The sequence below is a fragment of the Onthophagus taurus genome, chromosome 2 (genome assembly GCF_036711975.1).
Source record: "Onthophagus taurus isolate NC chromosome 2, IU_Otau_3.0, whole genome shotgun sequence".
NCBI lineage: Eukaryota > Metazoa > Arthropoda > Insecta > Coleoptera > Scarabaeidae > Onthophagus > Onthophagus taurus.
Window position 1 is genome coordinate 7,034,885 of NC_091967.1, and position 19,950 is coordinate 7,054,834.

The window sequence follows — 19,950 nt, forward strand, 5'->3', positions numbered from 1 at the left end:
GACCTAGAACTAGAAAATATTATTAATATATTTATCACTATAAAATTAAATTGCGTCGTTAAATAAAATAATCCTTGTAATATGCAACACCAAATCTTAAACACATGTACAGATAGTTGCATATCAGCAACAGATAATAAATTATCTACTTTTTCTGGCTTTCAGTCCAGAGAGTAACCGCTAACCCAAAATCTGTGAACATTGAACTCTGTATGATCACTTTTTACTACTCATTCCAACCGTTGTTTTCTTCTTCAATTCAATAACCGCGTGTTAATTCAAAGCAAAATGGCTTTAAGGTCTTTATTAAAACCATTAAGATTGAATTGGCATGCAAGTGCCAGAAATTATAGTGGTGCTAATAGTTTAGTAAGTGTAACTATAAACGATAAAAATGGAATAGCAACTGTATCCATGGATAGAAAGCCGGTGAATGGACTCAATTATGAATTATTAAGAGATTTAAATAAAGCTTTGGAAGGTCTTGAAGGGAAAGCTAAGGGTGCTATTTTAACATCTGTTAGTATTTTTTACAATAATGGTAAAATACAATTATTTTAATAACATTTTTAAGAGTTTACCCACAATTTTTTCGGGTGGTTTGGATATTATGGAAATGTATAAACCTGAAAAAGAAAGAGTAAAAAATTTTTGGACTCAATTACAAGAAACTTGGATGTGTTTATTTAATACGTCTTATCCAACAGTAGCAGCTATTAATGTAAGAATATGAGTAGCCAAATTCAAATATGAATAACATTTTAATTTATAGGGTCACTCTCCAGCTGGAGGTTGCCTCTTAGCGATGAGTTGCGAATACCGTGTAATGGTAGAAAAATTCACAATAGGATTGAATGAAACCAAGTTGGGAATAGTTGCACCATTTTGGTTTATTGGATCAATGCAAAATACAATCAGCACAAGAAACGCCGAATTAGCTTTAACAGAAGGAAAATTATTCACAACAGAAGAGGCTCTTAAAATAGGATTAGTAGATGAAATTGCTACTAATAAAGAAGATGCATTAATTAAAGCTGAAGGATTTTTTAAAAGATTTGATAAAGTTAATCCATTAGCAAGGCAATTTACCAAAACTTCTTTACGTGGCGATCTTGTGAATGTGAGTTAACACTTAAAAATTGCATTTAAAATTATTTTTTTAAATATTTTTATTTTAGAAACTCCGCGATGAGCAAGAAGAAGATTTAGAAAAGTTTTTGTTTTATGTCTTTCAACCAAAAGTGCAAGATGGGTTAGAAAAATATATGCAAGCTCTTAAAAAGAAATAAGTACTTTTTCAGTAAATTTGGCATATAAACAAAAAAAAAGAATCGTTTATTATTACACTTTATATTAATTTTGATATAAAATTTTAAAAAAAATTAATATATTCCTTGTCTCAGTTTTATTTTCCATTTAACTCAAAGCAGCTGTTATATCAGGATCAACAGGCGGTCCTACTTCTAAAGCAGCCAATTGATCAAACTCTTCTCTCTGTTTATCTAGGTAGTTATTAATTTCAAGCACTTTTGTTCTATTCCTTATTATTTCATCTCTAAAATCGAAATTGATATAATTAAATAAAGAAAGTTGAATTTGTATTTATGTTTTTTCATAAAACTTACTTTGCAAGATTACTTACTAATCCGTTTAACCAATTTTTGGCTCTATTCACCAAGCGATCCTCTCGATTATCAATTGCAAGAAGGTGCATATCATGTGAAGCACCCAAACTGTTCGTTAATATATCTTTGTCAGACATCAACTATTTAAAAATAGGATCGAAATGAATCTTATTTAATTAATAAATCATTACATACCGTTTTTAGTTCTTTAGGCATAACAAAATCGGGTGTTAAACTCGTCATTGTCATATATCGTTGAGCACAATCGTTAATATTTTCGGTATAAGTTTGTTCGGCGGTTCTCATTTGAGCAAAAACACCTTGAGCGTATTCAATAAAAGTATTTATCATCTCAGTTAAAGCTTGTTCAAAAATTTGATTTACATCTTCCATTTGTTCATAAACGACCATTTCTAAACCCATCAATGTCTTCCAAGTTTCGTGGATTAACAAAGAATATTGCTCGCCGTAATCGAAAACTTTTTGATTATAATCGGCGATCGTTAATTCTCGATTATCAACATCTTCTTGAAGCTTTTTTATGGTTGAAAAAATTTTGTTCTTTTTAACTATAAACTGTTCCATTTGATCCTACATTTTTAAATTTTTTATATTAAAATTAAATAAATTCAAGAAGCAAATACAAATTTACAATGCTCTCTTGTTGACTTTTCTTCTTAGCAGCATTAACATTTTTCATAAAACTTTCCACTTCCTTATGGCGTATTTTGTATTGTTCTTGACCAAAATTAAATATTTGAAGACAATAAGTGAGGAAAGCAGTTTCAAGTTCGGTGTAAAAATCTTTTGGATCGTCACCGATTTTCATTAAGCTCTGCAGATCAACATCTTCTTCAAACATTTGATCAAATAAATGGTTACTACCCAAAAATTCAATAAAACTGTCTGCATATAACTCAGATTCGGCATTTTCAGCCGCAATTTTATCATCGATTTCTTTCTGCTTAGCTTCTACTTCTTCAATTTCTGATAAAAGACTACTATATTTAAAAAAAAATTACATTAATAAAATATGTTGAATAAGTATAGACTTTTGATGCAGATAATGCAATTAGGTGAAGATTGAATGTGTGGTAACGAACACATTTCGGAAAAGGACTCACACCGTTACAAAACATCCAGAGGTTTCTAAAGGATGCCAAAGCTCAATTTGGGATGTAGCACCATTGGAGAGAGCTACAATTCTAGATGAAATAAAGCCAAAAGAAACGATCTCTGATTCGTTAGGTACATGATGGAGAGAGAACGCCATTCATTGGATCCCAACCCGGTTGTGAACTACAAAAAAGCCACCTAGAACAAGTAATGAACATTTGGGAGCCCTCAAAGGTAGTCTTACGCTGGAAAGAACTTCCACGTCATAGACAAGCGAAGAGTAGAACTGCGCAAAACGAAATCAAACAGGTTTTATGTCTCAGCAAAGGGGATCTAAGGACACTCTCAGGTTTCTTAACCGGCCATGCGCCCTTAAAACACCACCTCTTGCACATTGGACAAGCTAAGGATCAAACATGTCGATTTTGCAACGACGAGTCAGAAACGGCTGAACATATACCGTGTAATTGTGTTGCCAGAATGTTTTGACACCTACCGACATAAAGGAACAAGACCTTGGAGCAATACTAAGATTCATTAAGGACCTACATTTGCTCTAAATATTTGGAGGGGTAAAGTTACAATAGAACTTATAGGTCGCTCCCCCCAGGTCGGCAGCAATAATAATAACCCCACAAGAGAAGGAAGAGAAGTAGGCGCCAAAAGGAGTAAATAAGACGATTTCAGAGTGGATCTTAACAGAGGGCATAAAATAAATTAAAAAATATTTGTTAAACATATGTATTATTTAATCTAATTACATCAAGTCTTTAAAATTACATCAAATTAATTTATTTAATTTCTTCTTCGTCTTACTCTTGATATTCTCCAAGCATTAGGTTCTTCATATTTATTATATAAAGGTTCTAATCGTTGATTTTTCTTAAATTTACTTAACTTAGTAGGATCAGAAAATTTGAAAAATGCCGGAGCAAACTCCACCAACCATTTTGGATCAATTGTTGTCACTTCTCTCATATACTCTTTAGTTGTTTGAACCAATTCATGGTAAATTACCCATTCAGGTTGCCGATTAAAAAGCGCACTAGACGGATGAATATAAACAACTTGACTGTCAACTAAAGTTCTGTAACCTTCTTGAGGATCCTTTTTTGCCGCGTTTCTAAAGAACCCTGAACAAACCGCTTTTTGTACTCGAACTGTGTTCTTTTCGGCCGAAACGACGTCGAGTTTATGCCGATCCATTATTCCCAGGAGTTGTTTTCGTACATCTTGGGCACGTTTAAGTGTTCGTATTTGAACGAAATTTTCATAACACCAAGCGTTTGAGAATTTATTGTTTTTCCAACTGTTATAAACCGCGAGTAAAGTGAGATGGTCTCCTTCGGGTTGGTTAAATTTAGCTTTTTTTTGGTCGGCGATTGCTTGTTTATCCTTTGGTCGATAAAAAACGTTTTGTACCGAGAGCATACTTACAATAGTCAAAATTTCATCGGAACATTGTAAAGCGACAGACATGATTAACATCTTTGATAAGTTAGGTTCTAACGGAAATTCGGCCATTCGTCGACCTAATCTTGTCAATAACCCTTCGTCGTCTAAAGCTGACAAGGAATGTAATTGTTCTAAAGCCATGATTAAAGATTCAACTGGTGGGGCGTCCATAAAATCGAAATGTAATAAATCGTTAATTCCCATTGTTTTTAGCTGTAAGACGGTTGTTGCTAAATTAGTTCTTTGTATTTCTGGAACTGGTGTTGGTAACATTTCGTCTCTATAAGCTCTTTCTGTGTAAAGTCTGTAACATTTTCCTGGCCCGGTTCGCCCAGCTCTTCCAGCTCTTTGTTTAGCTTGTGCTTGAGAAATTGGAGTAACAACCAACGAGTCCATACCAGTTTTTGAATTATATACTTTTTGTTTTACAAATCCTGGATCGACGACGTAATAAATCCCATCGATTGTTAAAGAAGTTTCCGCTATATTCGTAGCTATAACAACTTTTCGACTTCCTGGAGGAGCTGGTTCGAAAATTCTCGTTTGCATTTCTGATGGTAAAGCGGAATAAACGGGTAAAATAATTAATTCGGGAACATCGGGACCTAAACTTTTCATTCGTTCATATAAAATTTCGCACGCCGTATCGATTTCTTCTTGACCAGTTAAAAATAATAAGATATCACCTGGGGGCTCCCTCAAATGGATTTGCATAACTGTAATTAAGCTAGCGTCTAAATAATCAGTTTCTGGTTCCTTTGTGTATAAAATTTCAACCGGAAACGTTCTTCCAGGGATTGTAAAAATGGGGGCTTCGAAAAAATATTGCGAAAATTTGACAGCGTCTAAAGTAGCCGATGTTACTATTAATTTTAATTCGCTCCTCTTAACAACAGCTTGTTTTAAAAGTCCAAATAAAACGTCTGTATGAATTGTACGTTCATGAGCTTCATCCAACATTATTACTGAATAAGATTTTAAATCTAAATCCATTAAACACTCCCTTAACAACATCCCATCTGTCATGTATTTTATTACAGTTTCTGGACAAGTACAATCTTCAAAACGAATTGTGTACCCAACTTCCTGTCCTAAACGACACCCAAATTCTTCAGCGACTCTTTTTGCTACCGACATTGCAGCTACTCTTCTTGGTTGAGTACAACCTATTTTTCCCCTCGATGTTAATCCAGCTTCTGCTAGATATTGAGTGATTTGAGTTGTTTTTCCAGAACCAGTTTCACCAATAACAATCAAAATTTGATTATCAGTGACAGCTTTAATTAATTCCTCGCGTAATTTATAAATGGGAAGAGATTGCCTTTGCTCAATAATCGAAAGATTTGTTTTTTTACCAAACGAAGATTTTTTACCGCCAATAACATGTTTTTTCCATTCGGGTAAATCTTGAGATTGCAAACCAATTCCGCGGATGTTTGATGTATTTTTAATATCATCTTCGGGTAACGGATCGATCCAATTTTTGTTTTTTCCGGATGGTTGAGCTTCAACTTCTTGTTCGCGTTGTAACATCTTTTGTTCGCGTCTTTCTTTAGCCAAAGCTGATTGCATCATCGCAGCTTGGGCCAAAGAACCATCGGGATTTTTAACAATTCTAACCGGGGATAAATCATGAAGTGCACGACCATGACCGTGTAAAAACGGCGGTTCTTCTTCTACCAACTCAATTTCAATATCTGCTTCAGCTCCATCATCATCTTTAGGTAATAACCCCGTTTCTTCATCGAAATCGGGAAGTTCACTTTTATCGATACATCCAGAAGAAATCATCTGTTTTATTTCCCATCGTTCTGGGCTCGATATGCGAGTAACCCTTTTTTGCGACGTCTCCTCATTCTCATCGATTCCAACTGGAAGGCGCAAAACTGAAGTACTTGTGTGAGTTGGCCGGTCGGGATTACGGTCTTTATCTTCACGTTCTATTGGCGCGTGAGAATATGGGTTTAAATCTTTACCCGTCATTTGACAAACATCTTTCATTGAGAGAGATACTTTTTGCCCCGTTACTGATAACACCTTAACTTTAACCCTACCACCCCTTGAGACGACTTCCGAAACGTTAGTCACGCGTCCTTCCGCTCTTAATTGAGAAATATGAACTAAACCTTCCCAACGCCGTTTTAAACCCTCAAGTTGTACAAAACAACCAAATGGAACGATATTTGCTACTTTTCCATTGTAAATTTTACCTAAAATTGGATCATCTTCCATTTCGGGGCTTTCTCTGCGATTTCTTTTTTCATTTCTATCCGGTGATCTTCTGCGGAATTCTCTCGAACGACTTCTTCTTCTTCGATCTTCTCTAGATCGACTTCTTCTTCGATTTTCTCTGGATCGGCTTCTTCTTCGGTCCTCTCTAGATCGACTTCTTCTTCTTCTATCATCTCTTAATCTATCTCTAGAGGAATCTCGTTTTCGGGAACGACTTCTAGATTTTTTTCTATTTCTAGAACGACTCCTTCTCCTCTCTCTGGATCGTTTTCTTTCTGCCGACCTACTTCTTTCCCTCGATTTGTTTCTACTCCTATTTGCTTTTCCTTTTTCAATCTTTTTAGAAGGGGCGTCTGCCTCTAATTGCGCCATTAAATCATCAATTCCACCTTCTGCTTCTTCAGAAGAATCAGCTTTATCTTCAAATGTTAAAGGTTTTTGTGGTTCATTTGGAATTGCTAAACCCGGAAATTTAACAGATAAAGAATCTGATGGGGCGTTAAAATCTGAGGATGTACCCGGTTTTTTGAAAGGTTTCATGTGTTGGATTATACGAAGTAAATTAGCAACAAACGAATCTGAAAACTCCGCTCCATTTTCTTCCAAAACTTTTTTAAATGATTCAAGAGTGTTGTGTTTTTCTGATAAATGAATTATAAATTCAGCAAGATCTTTATCGTTCATTCCAAGATGATTTTCTAATTCCGTGCAAACCTTAGACACCAAAGAAAGGTGCTCCAATTTGTCGATTTCGTTCATTGTTGACGTTTTTATTGTAACCTCAATATTTTGAAGCTTAACTTTTTACGAACTTCTTTACTTATTCACTTTATAATTAAATGTAAGTAATATATTACAATTTTCGTTGAATTATTATGTATCATAAACCTTATACAGTTTTAAAGTAACCTCACATTTTGTTATGCTATTATGGATTGAAGTATTGGTAACTGTTATTTAAATCAATAGATGGCGCGAGTTACAACAGAAATGAATCTAATTTTATTTATATTAATGAGATATTATTAAAACAAGTTTAGACGATAACAAAAAATTATTTCTTCTTTTATATCATTTTTAATTAGAATTTACGCATAATAATTAATAATCATTTTATTTTTTTACCAATACTTGGTGAGATAGATCAATAATAGATGGCGCCAAAATAACTTTTCATTTATTTATCCACTTAAAAAATTCTTTTTGGAAATAATTGGTTTTATAATAAATAAAAAAATTAAAATAAATAAACTTACTGATAAATGCTATGTCCCTCTTCTCTTTCTTCATCCAAAATTTTTTTATACTCATAATAATCAACTGTGTGCAAGAAAACACATGCAAATATTCGAAAATCTGCTTCTTTGGCACAAGGATTTCCAGCCATGTTAACAGATTTTAGATTAGGAAATCTTCTTAAATAAATTACCTGTTAAAATAAACTTCAATTAAAATTTAATTTTGTTTTTGTACATTACATTTTCTCTATCCTCAATAAGATTATTTCCAATACTAAAAATCATAAGCTTTTTCAAATTGTCCATGTTTTCAATTTTTGTGATTAGGTTGTCAAAAACGGTTAAAATCTGTAAATTAACCAATGTGTTCAGGTTTTCAAGAGCTTTGATCCTGTTAAAAGACAAGTCTAATTCTTCCAAATTTACTAAGGCGTCCATATTTTCAATTTTCTCTATTAAATTATTGCTCAAACTTAATTTCCTCAATCCTGGTAACATCCAGACATGATCAATTCGTAGAATGTCTAAAATATTTTGATAACGTTATACCTAATTGTTAGATTATTAATTATTAAATTAACTTAAAAACTCCAATCTAGCTTGTAAAACTTCATTCCATGGAATTCCTTCTAACAACGCCAATCTTCCAGCTTCACCTTTTAACACTTGTTCTTCCAAACATTTTTGGATTACTTGATGATCAATAACTCGAGGTTCGGATTTCGTGCATGGATTCATATTTTAAGAAATACCTTCTTATAATGAAAATGAAGTAAAATTCATGTAAAAATGTGTAAATTTTAAAGTTTTGTCATTATAACCTTAGAAACATAAAGAATTCAAATTCAACAATGTTACCAACTCTAAAACTTTTCATTACCTTGTGATTGTAAACGATAAAATAATATTAAAAAAATAAGAGGATTAAGCGATAATGTGGTTTTATCTGTAGATAAATTGATATTATCTGTATATATGATTATTGAATCTCAACAAAGTAATTTTGGTCCAGTTTAGTGTTTTCATGTTTCCTAATGAGATGTCAACTTTGACAAATCAAGTGATAAACGTCTAAAAACTGCAAAATAATAGCAAACGTGTAAAAAATGTCGTTTTTCTCCAATACCCTAGGTGGAAATCCGTTTTCCACGGCTGTCGGCAGTAGAATAGGTAAGAAATGATGCATAACTTTTATTAAGTATTGAAAACGAAAATATGTTTACACCGCTATGCTTTTTCTTGATTGTCATTGCGTGTCTACTGAAATACCGATAAATAAGATGAAAATAGATTAACGCATTGTTTTCTTATCGTTTGCGTTTACTATAAATTAATATTTGAAAAATATTATAGAGCATGCTACAGATGGTACTTTGGCATCAGAAAATTGGGCTCTCAATATGGAAATATGTGATATGGTAAATGAAACGGAAGATGGACCAAGAGATGCAATCAAAGCCATTCGCAAACGACTCACACAAAATGCCGGAAAAAATTATACTGTTGTTATGTATACTTTAACAGTATTAGAGACATGTGTTAAAAATTGTGGGAGAAAATTCCATGTACTTGTATGCAGCAAAGATTTTGTACAAGAATTGGTAACCACCTCAAAATTATATCTGATTTATTTTCTTTTTATAATTAATTATTGCAGGTAAAATTGATTGGACCTAAAAATGATCCTCCTACAGCTGTTCAAGAAAAAGTGTTAAGCCTCATACAATCTTGGGCTGACGCTTTTAGAAATCAACCTGATTTTGCTGGGGTTGTTTCTGTTTATAGTGATTTAAGAGCAAAGGGAATTGAATTTCCACCCACAGATCTTGATGCTATGGCACCAATTCATACACCGCAAAGGGTAAGATATTATTTAAATAGATAAGGTGTGGCTTTCTGCGAATTGTAATCTATCCGAGTTTATTGAAAAACCTTTTATCCTTAAGATAAAAAATTGGAATGTGTTAGAGTAATGTTATCTAATATGAGTTAGATCAAATTATTTAAAAATTCATTCTTAAAATAAAACCTCATTATAATTACATAAATTTTTTAGAGTGTTGAACCTGCTATACCAATAGCAACAGAAGCAAGACCAAGTAATGTGCAATCTCCAGTAACTGCAACCGCAACATTAACACCTGACCAAAGAGCGAAACTTCAATCGGAACTTGATGTTGTGCATTCGAATATGGTAGTCTTGGGTGAAATGTTAAGCGAAATGCAACCAGGCAATGAACAACCAGATGAATTAGAGTTGCTCCAAGAATTAAACGCGACCTGTCACAAAATGCAGGATCGTTTGGTTGATTTAATCAGCAAATTATCCAATGACGAAATGACAGCGGAACTTTTAAGGATTAATGACGATTTAAATAATCTCTTTTTGCGTTATGGTCGTTGGGAGAAAAATCGGGAGGCTGGAGGACAATCAGCTTCGGCTGTTTTGGCGAAAGCGATTGCTCCAAGTCATGCTCCATTAAAAAGTGATGATAGTTTAATTGATTTAGGTGATGATGGTGATGATTTATCAGCGCATTTAAGTAAATTAGGTAAGCAAAAAGGAACTTTTAAAGGGAGAAATAAATTAATTTTTTTTGTAGGAGTCTCTGAAAGTAGTGCTTCAGCACAATTGGCTAAAGTGGGCGTTGTTACAGCTAGAAATGGACCACAGGGCGATGCCGGGGATGATTTCGATATGTTTGCTCAATCTAGAAAGGCTACTTATGAAACATCGAAAACAGAGTAATTAAAAAATTTTATTATTACATTCATTGTTATAATTTGTGATTAATTTTTAGGGGAAGTACATATAAAGATAATTTAAACCCCGACCAAATTCAAGGTGGATTAAATGCTGCTACTCAACAAAGAAAAGGGGTAAGAAATATTTGTTAAGAACCAGTTATTGCATGATTTAACCAAATGTTACATTTTTCTAAAAAATTTTCTTTTATAATAGATTTTTCGAATAATCACTTGATTTTTCGTTACTTATTACAATTTAATTTGTTAGTATATGTGCTTAGAATGGCTTCTGTGTTGTACAGAATCCACCCGATACGGAATTCGATGAAATTGAGGCTTGGTTAGGAGAAACGGTAAGTTGTCTTGCTTGCTTTTATTTTATTTATTAAGTTATTTTTTTATATTATGTAAATGATTTTTTTTTTTTTGTTAAAATAACTATTTAAATTTATTAATGCATTAAGCACAAGGTGATGATGCTTGATTTTAATGTGCATGAACTGACAAAAAATTTTTTTAAGGAAATTCGTTTTTTAGTTGTATCATGGAGAGCGGGTGACGCACAGGCAGGTTCTTCATCATACCTCATTTTTCCTGTAAGAATTACTCAGGATACTGTTTTAGTGTGGTTACCAACCCAACCCATTCTATTTCATACCTTTTGGTTTATGGTCCTTATCCGCAAAATCATTGTCAATCATTGTCACCTTCCAAACATTTATTCATTTTTAAGCCAATTTGAGCTTATTATTATTGCTGCTGGGCTGAGACCCCTCTTGTTTCCGCGACCTATAAGATCTATTCTAACTTTAGCCCTCCAAAAGTTTAGGGCAAATGTAATTCCTTGATGAACCTTACTATTTCCCTAATTATAGGGCCTATTAGTTATAGGTCGGTCTTCAAAGTTGGCTCTTAAATTTTTAAAATGTTCAATATCTTGGTAATACATTAAGCTAGAAAAACCAAATTTGGTATACGTTATGAGTGTACCAATAGTATTAATTAGTAGCAAATTGAACTCAATTGTGGCATTTCAAAGGGTTAATTAACGGTAATGGTACCCCAAATTTTGACAGATTTTTTTAACCTTTTGGGGGATTTAATACATTACTACTTCAAATCATGTGGAATTTAATTCTAAAATTTTTCTTACTCTTATTATTTTTAAAAAAACTTTGTCGTTTTCATAAAAAACTTAAATAACTAAAGACATGTATTTCGTAATGTTACATAAAATAAGCGAAAATTCAGTAGTCGGCTATGAAATTGTACGTCAAACTTGATAAATAGGTTATAAAGTTATTTAACGACAAGGTTTTATCTACGTTTTATGCACCTTTCTGTCCCTTTTGTAGGTTCAAAACCTTGCAGAAGTTTATGGCAAGAACTTCTGCGTGCAAAATGGTTATGTTCGAGCTGAGGGGCTAAATTTGAGGTTGATTGTGAGACTGTATTTTGGCATTAATCCTCTTTGGTATCCCAATATCTGTGGAAGTCTTGCTAGCTTGTGGTATCAAAGCAGCTGTTTTGTAATTGTTGCAATCTGTTGCTGAAATATTTTTATGAATTAAACAGTGATTCGCACCATTCAGATATCCATTGTCTTGTGGTCCATATTTTTGTCTATATTTCTCTGTAGTCATCCCATCTATTCCAGGTGATTTGTAATTTTTTATGTACAAGTAGCTGTTTCTATTTTAGAGCTTAATTTTTAGCTTTAGCAGTGCTTCCTTTATACCTTCGCTATTTCATTTGCATCAGTTACCATATTTCCATCTTTGTTCTTTATTATCTAGGCTTGTCCATGTTGATAATCGTCGTGGGTGGTGCTTTAATTCATCTCTTTTACCAAGACGGTATTGTCCGATAATGTCATCTTTTGTGTTTCCCCGTTATGCATTGAATATCTTATGGAGGGCATTTAAAATTTTAATTAATACATTTTTCTAAATACTTTATATTTTCATATTATGATAAATTTTATCTCTAATTTTTAATATTATTTTGTTATTAAATAGTCTGGAACTGAAGAAACGGTAACAAGCAGTGAATTCGAAAGATTTTTAGCAGAAAGAGCAGCAGCAGCAGAATCTCTCCCTTCTATAACCAACCCCACTTCACCACCAACAATAGAAAATCCAGCTAGCACTCGACCTAAAGCTAAAGATGAGAAGGAACTTTTTGCACTATGAGTATCCCGTTGTTATTATTACATATAGATGTCACTATAAACATTGCTTATTTGCTTATAATGTTCCATTTGCAAGTAGACACGAGGTGCTCAAAGTGTAATACATAAAATAATTATTATTTTAAGTCGTCACAGGTGGTTTTTAATTATTTCATGCTTAAGCTTTATTAATTTCAAATCAACATAAATGTTTTTAAATCGGCTTCCGTTTCTTGTTCAAATGGAACATTATCGACACACGTTAATAGATATCTTTTATGTTTTCGCGTAGGAAATAAGATGATATATTATTAATAATATAATATGAGAAAGGAGACGGTATCATTGTACTTAGAAAAAGTTTTTTCTTCTGGTTTTGTGTTTTAATGACCACGTAACTGACGTAAAATATTTCATTCCAATTGTATGATAAATGAAATGAATCATAAGGATACGCTGAAGCGATTGTTGATGTGGGAGATACGATTGAGATTGTTAGTGGGAATCTCTGTACATATAAAAGAATTATATGGAAATATTAAAAAAATAATATTGTGAATTTAATTTAAATCAATACTTGAAATTGTAATTTAGAAATGGATTGTTTTAAACTTCCCTGTTTTAGATTTGATTTGATGGACGTGTTTTTTTAAGGGCTGTGTAGATTTTTTGTTTTCAAAATTAATTTTTTACTCAAAAGAAAAATTAATAACCAAAGATTCGGTTAAAGAAAATTAAATTCAGGGTTTTTATCATTGAAAATGATTGTTTAACGATGGGGTACATAATAATATCAAATTTGCAAAAGTGAAAGTGCATTATTTTGTAATAAACCATCTTTAAATGAAAAATATCTAGTTCACGATAGTATTAGTATTTTCTACATTATTGATAGAATAGGTTGTTATTAATATTATAATACATCATTTTAACGTGTAACAAGAACTGATTGTATTTTCATTTTTAGTTTTGTTTCTGTTATGATGTTATATCAAATATATTTATTTTATGCTGCAACTTTTTTGATTTTGTTTGATCAATAAGTATTTACCTAGAAACTTGAAAATTTGTCATTGTCAAAAATGGTTAAAAGTAAGTATAAAAAATCCTTTTTATTTATTTTTAAAATAATGTTTGTGATTAGTAACGGAAGAGTTGGTTCGAAAAAAATCCGAACACAACGAACTCATAATAGGAACATTAGAAGAATTATCATTACACCAAGAAGATATCGACAAAATCGAACATCTCGGAAATTGGTGCAAAAACTTAGAAATTCTTTATCTCCAATCGAACCTCATATCAAAAATAGAAAACCTACAAAAATTAAAAAACTTAAAGTACCTAAACCTAGCCATCAACAACATAGAAAAAATTGAAAATTTAGAGCGATGTGAATCCTTGGAAAAATTAGATTTAACTTTAAACTTTATTGGTGACATCGAAAGTGTGTGTTCCTTAAAAAATAACAGAGATTTGCGTTATTTATTCTTGATGGGGAATCCCATTAGCGATTTTACTAATTATAGAAATTATGTTATAGCGCAACTTCCTCAATTACAAGAACTTGATAGCAACGAAATATCAAGAAGTGAACGAATTAAGGTAATTAACAAACTGTGTTAATAAATAAGCGTTTATTTATTAATTTAGGCTCAACAAATATTGGATAAGATCACCCCCGGCGTTTTAAAAGACCAAGAAAAATATAAAATCGAAAGGCTACAACAAATCGAAAGACTAAAACTTGTTGATAACACGATTCCCGATGAAAAATTTTGGAACACCCCTTCCGAAAATGCCCCTGAAACAAGACGGGAAATTTCGCAAAGACAAAGAAAATGTAGAGGCAAAGCCGACGACACCAACAAACAAAAAAAGAAAAAAAAGGAAGTCGCCGTTTATAACAAACAAGGTCGCCCATTAAACATAAACGAAGCGAAATTAGATTTTACTTTTATCGACGATGATCCTAAAGAATTTATTTTGGACATTGCCGTTTATAAATATTTAGACTCAAATTTAATCGATGTCGATGTCCAACCAATTTACGTAAGAGTGTCGATCAAAGACAAGATTTTTCAATTTGTTTTATCTGAAGAGGTTTATATAAATAAAAGCACCGCTCAAAGATCGCAAATTACCGGGCATTTAGTAATAAAAATGCCTAAAGTTAGTTATAAGCCTATATTGGAAAAAGAAAATGAATCAAATTTAAAGAAAATAAAAAAATCAAAGCCGCAAAAAAAGAAGTAATAAATTTTCGAATTTTAAGCTTATAATTTAATTTAATTTTTTTAGTGAATCAACGTTTCTTGATGTAAACCCTGAAAATGACTCAATGGATTTCAGTAAAATAATCGAAAAATCAAAGAAAATTCAGGAAATTATCAATAACGAAGATATTCCACCATTAGAATATATATAATTAAAATTAATTACATTTACTTTTAGTAATTTATTTAAAAAAAGCACGTATATAATTTGTACAGTTTATAAGAGCGCAAATTGTATGTTCACAATGAAATAAATCATTAAATTAGTATTCACACATGAATAATGATGGACAAAATACAATTTTTTAAAAATTATTTCATTACGGATCTCAACAAAAAAAATTGTACTTTACCTAGGAATAAAATAAAACAAATTTTTGGTATAAGCTCGAATATTATGCTGTTTATGGATTTACATAAGAAAAAAAAGTTCACCGTAAACATTCCATTTTACAATGCTTAAAATAAAAAAAATACAACATAATTTAATTACATCTCCAATCACAATTAAAAACTAAAAATTAACCCATAATTAAAATAAAGAAGCTTTACATCGATTCGAGAATGTCTAAAATAATTAAACTCAACTAAGTTTTCTAGTAGGACTCAAAAAAAAGTACATATAGGGAAATGGCAAAACGACGCATGTTAACAACATTCTAAGCATAATTAATCAGATCTTATCCATTTTAAGGATTAATATTTTTTTTATCAAATTCACGTTCGATTTGTGTAACTGACTCCTTATAAACAATTTTTAAAGTGGTGGTGATATAATGTAGATACTGGGAGATGGAATGTCGTTTTTATCTTTCGAAAAATGTTACCATTGCACGAGAACAATTGCATTTAACATTAGTTAAGAACATTAAAGTGTTTCATGTAGTTTCAGATTCATTTAATTTTTTAGTGATATCTTTACGAAGACACAACCATTTATTTATTAATAAAAATTCAAAAAAGTGTAAATTAGACAAAAAATTTAATAAATGCATCATTTCTTTGAAACGAATCGAAACAATGCAGTCTTTTTTATGGAAATATTATTGCAGGAAAAATCTTAACGTAGTAAAAAATAAAACCCATTAATTCACACTCTTAGGTAAGATGATATGAAAGAAATTTATTTCTAGTAATAGCTAAAGCCAGAGGATAGACTCGAAATTTGCACACTAAGCGACATCGTTTGTTAAAACGAGAAAGAAAAATTATTGAGATAGTTAACAATGTTATTTTATACAGATTTTTTTTTAATTATTACACATTTTTTTCTTCAAATTAATTATTAGTAAACTGCAAATAAAAGATATGTTAAAAATAGATACTTTGATGAGAAATAGGTCCATGAAAATGTTTGCTACTTCTAATTTACGATCATTTAATTCATTTTTAATCAGTACTTAGCCCAACGGAAGCGTTACAATGTAATTCTGAGTCTCAATCATTGTTATGTATCAAATTGTTGATGTAGAAATATCTATTGTATATCAAGCTTATATGGTTGAGGCATTTAATTAAGACAAAGTCTAGATATAGAAATGTTTATTGTATGCGAAGGTTGCGAAAGATATATCGTTGGTTGGTGGTAGAAGAACATTGACATACAAATAACTATTGGATACCGAAATCTTGTTAGACATATTCATTGTATATCAAGGGCGAAGGGTTATTAGCCGAGACGAGTCAATTGGAAGTAAGACTTTGTATCTTAACATCTTGATATAGAAACAATTATTATTGCATACGATTCCCGCGAAGCTTCATAATTAGTTGATGTTTGAAAGGTTGTAATCGAGCTCGCTTGTAGCCGAGGCGTTTCATTTGAGACCTCCGCGGTTTTGGCATACAAATAGCTATTTTATATGTAGAACTTGATGTAGAATCAAAGTCCGTGATGTTTTATTGTTGTGATAGCAGACGGATTGCAACCGAGATGTTTTAATTAGGTCCAAGAGGTTACTATATCAATTTTTAACCTATATTCAAGCCTTGATAAAACAAAATCAATACAAAGACAATGTAGTAGATAAAAAAAAACTACCTTTGTATACAAATAACTATTGCTGTTGATGGTGTAGAAATTCAAGATCAACAAAGTAATAACTATTGTATATCAAGCCAAGAATTGTCAATTGGGCCAAGATCTCAATTAATCATTGATATGGTATGACCACGACGTTAGTATATCATTAATTATTACATGTCAAGTTCTTGATACAAAAACAGCAGAAAGAATAAATGAGAAATGTTTTCAGGGATGGTTCAGATCGAACGCATTATGAAAGAACAACACAGCAGTTTTAGGAAGTGACCCTAAGGTTGATCTGTTATATAGCAACCTCAATATTAATCAAAAAGGCGCAGTAAACTGATAAATCAGGAAGCGAGTCAATTATCTGTTTTGAATCCTTGGTACTCACTGGTATGAAACATAATATTGATAAGGAGCATAATGATGCTCACAAAAAGCCATGCAAGGCTTTGTAGAAAATATGGATTTCTGCAAGAAAACAAACAGATTATAAAATAGGCAACAACATAATAACTTACTAGAACGAGAGTTGATCACTGACGAATTTAGTAACATGATTATGAACAATAAAAATGTGTTGATAAACAATTAAAATATAATAGTGTACATTCCACAAACAAATAAAGGCAAAATTTTTATAGAATGACTGAAACTATGCTACATTTCATGTAGCGTATAAAACATACTTCCTGAAAATACTGATCAACTCCCAATTAGATTTTTATAGAGACTCCAGACGTTCCATACAATGACTAATTAGACCAGCACTCAACCTTAACTTTGTATGTATGGTTCATAACAAATTGGACATCAAGCAACAGTAAATTCCTTACATACAGTTAAATATATAAGGCCGTTTCGGTTTTAGTTATTCTTTCATTTTGTCCATCATAAATTTAATGAGGATAACAAATTCAAATATATCAATACACATTTACTTCGCAGACTTATTTCTCATCAGATTACTTAAAAACTTTATAATATTTAGAAAATAATTTAACATAAAAAAACAAAGTTGATAATTGAGTGACTTTATATACAGATGATTTGAACATTTGAAATAAAGTATATAACAAAAAATTGAGTATTATGGGATCAATTCTAGATTACTTCATTCTCAGATTGCTTAGAAAATGGTCAAAGTTTTCACTGAATTAGTAATAAGCCACGCAATTAGATTTTAATTAACACAAACTAAAACATTTCTCTATTTCGAATCATCCTGTATATAAAGAATCCTTCAAATTTATGTTATTTCAATCAACATTTGTTAGAAGTTAATTGTTGTAACATTCTATGGAAATCAATATACAATTATTATTATATCAGTTGGAAAAAAATTGTATAATAATTATTTAAAATCTACCTTTAATAGCCTCAAATGAAACTTGGAGAAATATTCCCTAGTAAAATTAGAAATCAATTTGAAAATAGCTTCAATATACTTTTTTTTTAAATATTTTTTCAATTTTTCTTTTTTATTTATAAGATTATACAAAGACATTTAACTTCTTTTGTCACGACCTAAAACTACTTGTGGGACTACTACAAAGTCAATATCATTTTGGTGATAATTTTGTTAAAGCAAGAGACGCAAGACACTTTTATTTCTAGTTCAGTTAATGGTTATTTTCGTTCACTTTTTTATACACTTTTTATGATACAGAGTTGAATATGTACGACGACCTTCCTCCATTAAGCAAGGTTTAAGATGTGTTTTGTTATGTATTTTTGTGTGTGTTTATTTTGAATTTATAAATTAATTTCTTGTTCTACTTAATTGTTGCAGCATGATTTTGAAGTACTAGGTTGTCTTCTGTCCACCATTACTCTATCAATGTGATCGCCTGGCTCTCTACCTGCAGTTTTATCTAAAATAGCTTCCGCTAATTCATTAAAAGCTCTTTCTATGTTTATATTTGCTTTTGCCGATGTTTCCATAAACCTAATTCCATGTTCTCTTGCAATCTGATTCAAAAAAATTAATAGGATTTCTTTACACTTACAACAAAATTTTACTTACAGCTTCACCTTTATCTTTGCTTACAGTCCTTTTGTCATCCATATCACACTTATTTCCTAATATCATTTTTTCTACATCCTCATTAGCATGCTACAAATAATTAATTAATAAATATAAATATTTAAAGTTTTATCTTGCCTCATCTATATTCCTTAACCATTTGACAATATTTTCAAAGCTTTTTTCATTTGTAATATCGTAAACCAACATGATTCCCATTGCTCCTCTATAATAAGATGTCGTTATGGTGTGAAACCTTTCCTGGCCTGCAGTGTCCCATATTTGCAACTTAATTTTCTTCCCCCTTAACTCGACCGTTTTTATTTTAAAGTCTATTCCTGAAATTAGGAAACTCATTTTTAAATTTGGCGCTCGAATGACCTCACCCTCTATAAATAAAATCCGGCTAATTCGGCCAAAAATAGATGAGATTTCTAAGCCGGGTCGAGGCGATCTCGTCCCAATTACGTTTGGTCGAGTAATTAAGAAAACGACGAAAAGAAAACGTAAAAAATAAGAATAGGAACAAAGGTTATGCGTACCTATCGTTGAAATAAATGTTGTTGTAAAGGCATCGTCGGAAAATCTAAACAGTATGCACGTTTTTCCCACGCCAGAGTCACCAATTAATAACAATTTAAACAGTAAATCGTACGATTTCTTTGCCATTCTACTACACTTAACTAAATAATTGGGATTCTTTGACGTTTAATTATTAAATTTTTATACAGCTATATTCATCCCAAACAGGATGACACGAAAAGTTACTTTTGTATAGCCAATATACTAACACTAAAAATACTATTCTTTTAAACTTGTTTCGATTAATGTTTAAAATTGGAATGTAAAATATATACGAGTCTTATTTTTCGATACACTGTACATTTCCACTTCTATTTTATTACAAGTTATCACTGCACGTATTAATTTTTTGGTGTTTGTTTAAGATAAGAAAAAGATATTGATAAAATTGCTAGTATTAACTTTTTATTTTGTATTAATGAATAAATAATGAGGAATTAGATTAAATTTATT

General features: G+C 31.3%; 6 protein-coding genes across 8 annotated transcripts; 3 read left to right on the forward strand and 3 right to left on the reverse strand.

Moving 5' to 3' along the window:
• The first annotated feature begins 16 nt into the window (after positions 1–16).
• LOC111427522 (enoyl-CoA delta isomerase 1, mitochondrial-like) lies at positions 17–1,601 on the forward strand. Its single transcript, XM_023062710.2, has 4 exons — positions 17–519; positions 575–721; positions 773–1,120; positions 1,179–1,601. The coding sequence occupies exons 1-4, from the start codon at positions 289–291 to the stop codon at positions 1,287–1,289; spliced, it is 837 nt and encodes a 278-aa protein (XP_022918478.2). The 5' UTR covers positions 17–288; the 3' UTR covers positions 1,290–1,601.
• LOC111427520 (dynein regulatory complex subunit 3-like) lies at positions 1,317–8,691 on the reverse strand. The gene is made up of 8 exons (XM_023062706.2): positions 8,547–8,691; positions 8,248–8,487; positions 7,907–8,190; positions 7,685–7,857; positions 2,278–2,626; positions 1,821–2,216; positions 1,626–1,765; positions 1,317–1,555 (listed from the first exon to the last, which is right to left on the reverse strand). The coding sequence occupies exons 2-8, from the start codon at positions 8,402–8,404 to the stop codon at positions 1,417–1,419; spliced, it is 1,638 nt and encodes a 545-aa protein (XP_022918474.2). The 5' UTR covers positions 8,405–8,487; positions 8,547–8,691; the 3' UTR covers positions 1,317–1,416.
• On the reverse strand, positions 3,469–7,367 carry LOC111427519 (ATP-dependent RNA helicase pea). The gene has a single exon (XM_023062705.2). It carries the CDS (start codon positions 7,185–7,187, stop codon positions 3,537–3,539), a length of 3,651 nt encoding a protein of 1,216 aa, XP_022918473.2. The 5' UTR covers positions 7,188–7,367; the 3' UTR covers positions 3,469–3,536.
• LOC111427521 (TOM1-like protein 2) lies at positions 8,620–13,601 on the forward strand. Of its 2 annotated transcripts, XM_023062708.2 has the most exons (8): positions 8,620–8,836; positions 9,020–9,267; positions 9,324–9,527; positions 9,723–10,218; positions 10,270–10,411; positions 10,468–10,546; positions 10,717–10,767; positions 12,433–13,601. In XM_023062708.2, the coding sequence occupies exons 1-8, from the start codon at positions 8,773–8,775 to the stop codon at positions 12,604–12,606; spliced, it is 1,458 nt and encodes a 485-aa protein (XP_022918476.2). In that variant the 5' UTR covers positions 8,620–8,772; the 3' UTR covers positions 12,607–13,601. The 2 variants fall into 2 exon arrangements, with proteins under 2 accessions (XP_022918476.2, XP_022918477.2); XM_023062709.2 differs by lacking the exon at positions 10,717–10,767.
• Positions 13,602–13,613: 12 nt separating this feature from the next.
• Positions 13,614–15,133, forward strand: LOC111427187 (dynein axonemal assembly factor 11-like). Of its 2 annotated transcripts, XM_071194016.1 has the most exons (5): positions 13,614–13,676; positions 13,729–14,031; positions 14,128–14,189; positions 14,238–14,836; positions 14,886–15,133. In XM_071194016.1, the coding sequence occupies exons 1-5, from the start codon at positions 13,667–13,669 to the stop codon at positions 15,010–15,012; spliced, it is 1,101 nt and encodes a 366-aa protein (XP_071050117.1). In that variant the 5' UTR covers positions 13,614–13,666; the 3' UTR covers positions 15,013–15,133. The 2 variants fall into 2 exon arrangements, with proteins under 2 accessions (XP_071050117.1, XP_022917957.2); XM_023062189.2 differs by having other exon boundaries at positions 13,729–14,189.
• LOC111427186 (RAS oncogene family member Rab10) lies at positions 15,028–19,840 on the reverse strand. The gene is made up of 4 exons (XM_023062188.2): positions 19,458–19,840; positions 19,054–19,253; positions 18,916–19,005; positions 15,028–18,860 (listed from the first exon to the last, which is right to left on the reverse strand). Exons 1-4 carry the CDS (start codon positions 19,582–19,584, stop codon positions 18,669–18,671), a joined length of 609 nt encoding a protein of 202 aa, XP_022917956.1. The 5' UTR covers positions 19,585–19,840; the 3' UTR covers positions 15,028–18,668.
• Positions 19,841–19,950: the final 110 nt, after the last annotated feature.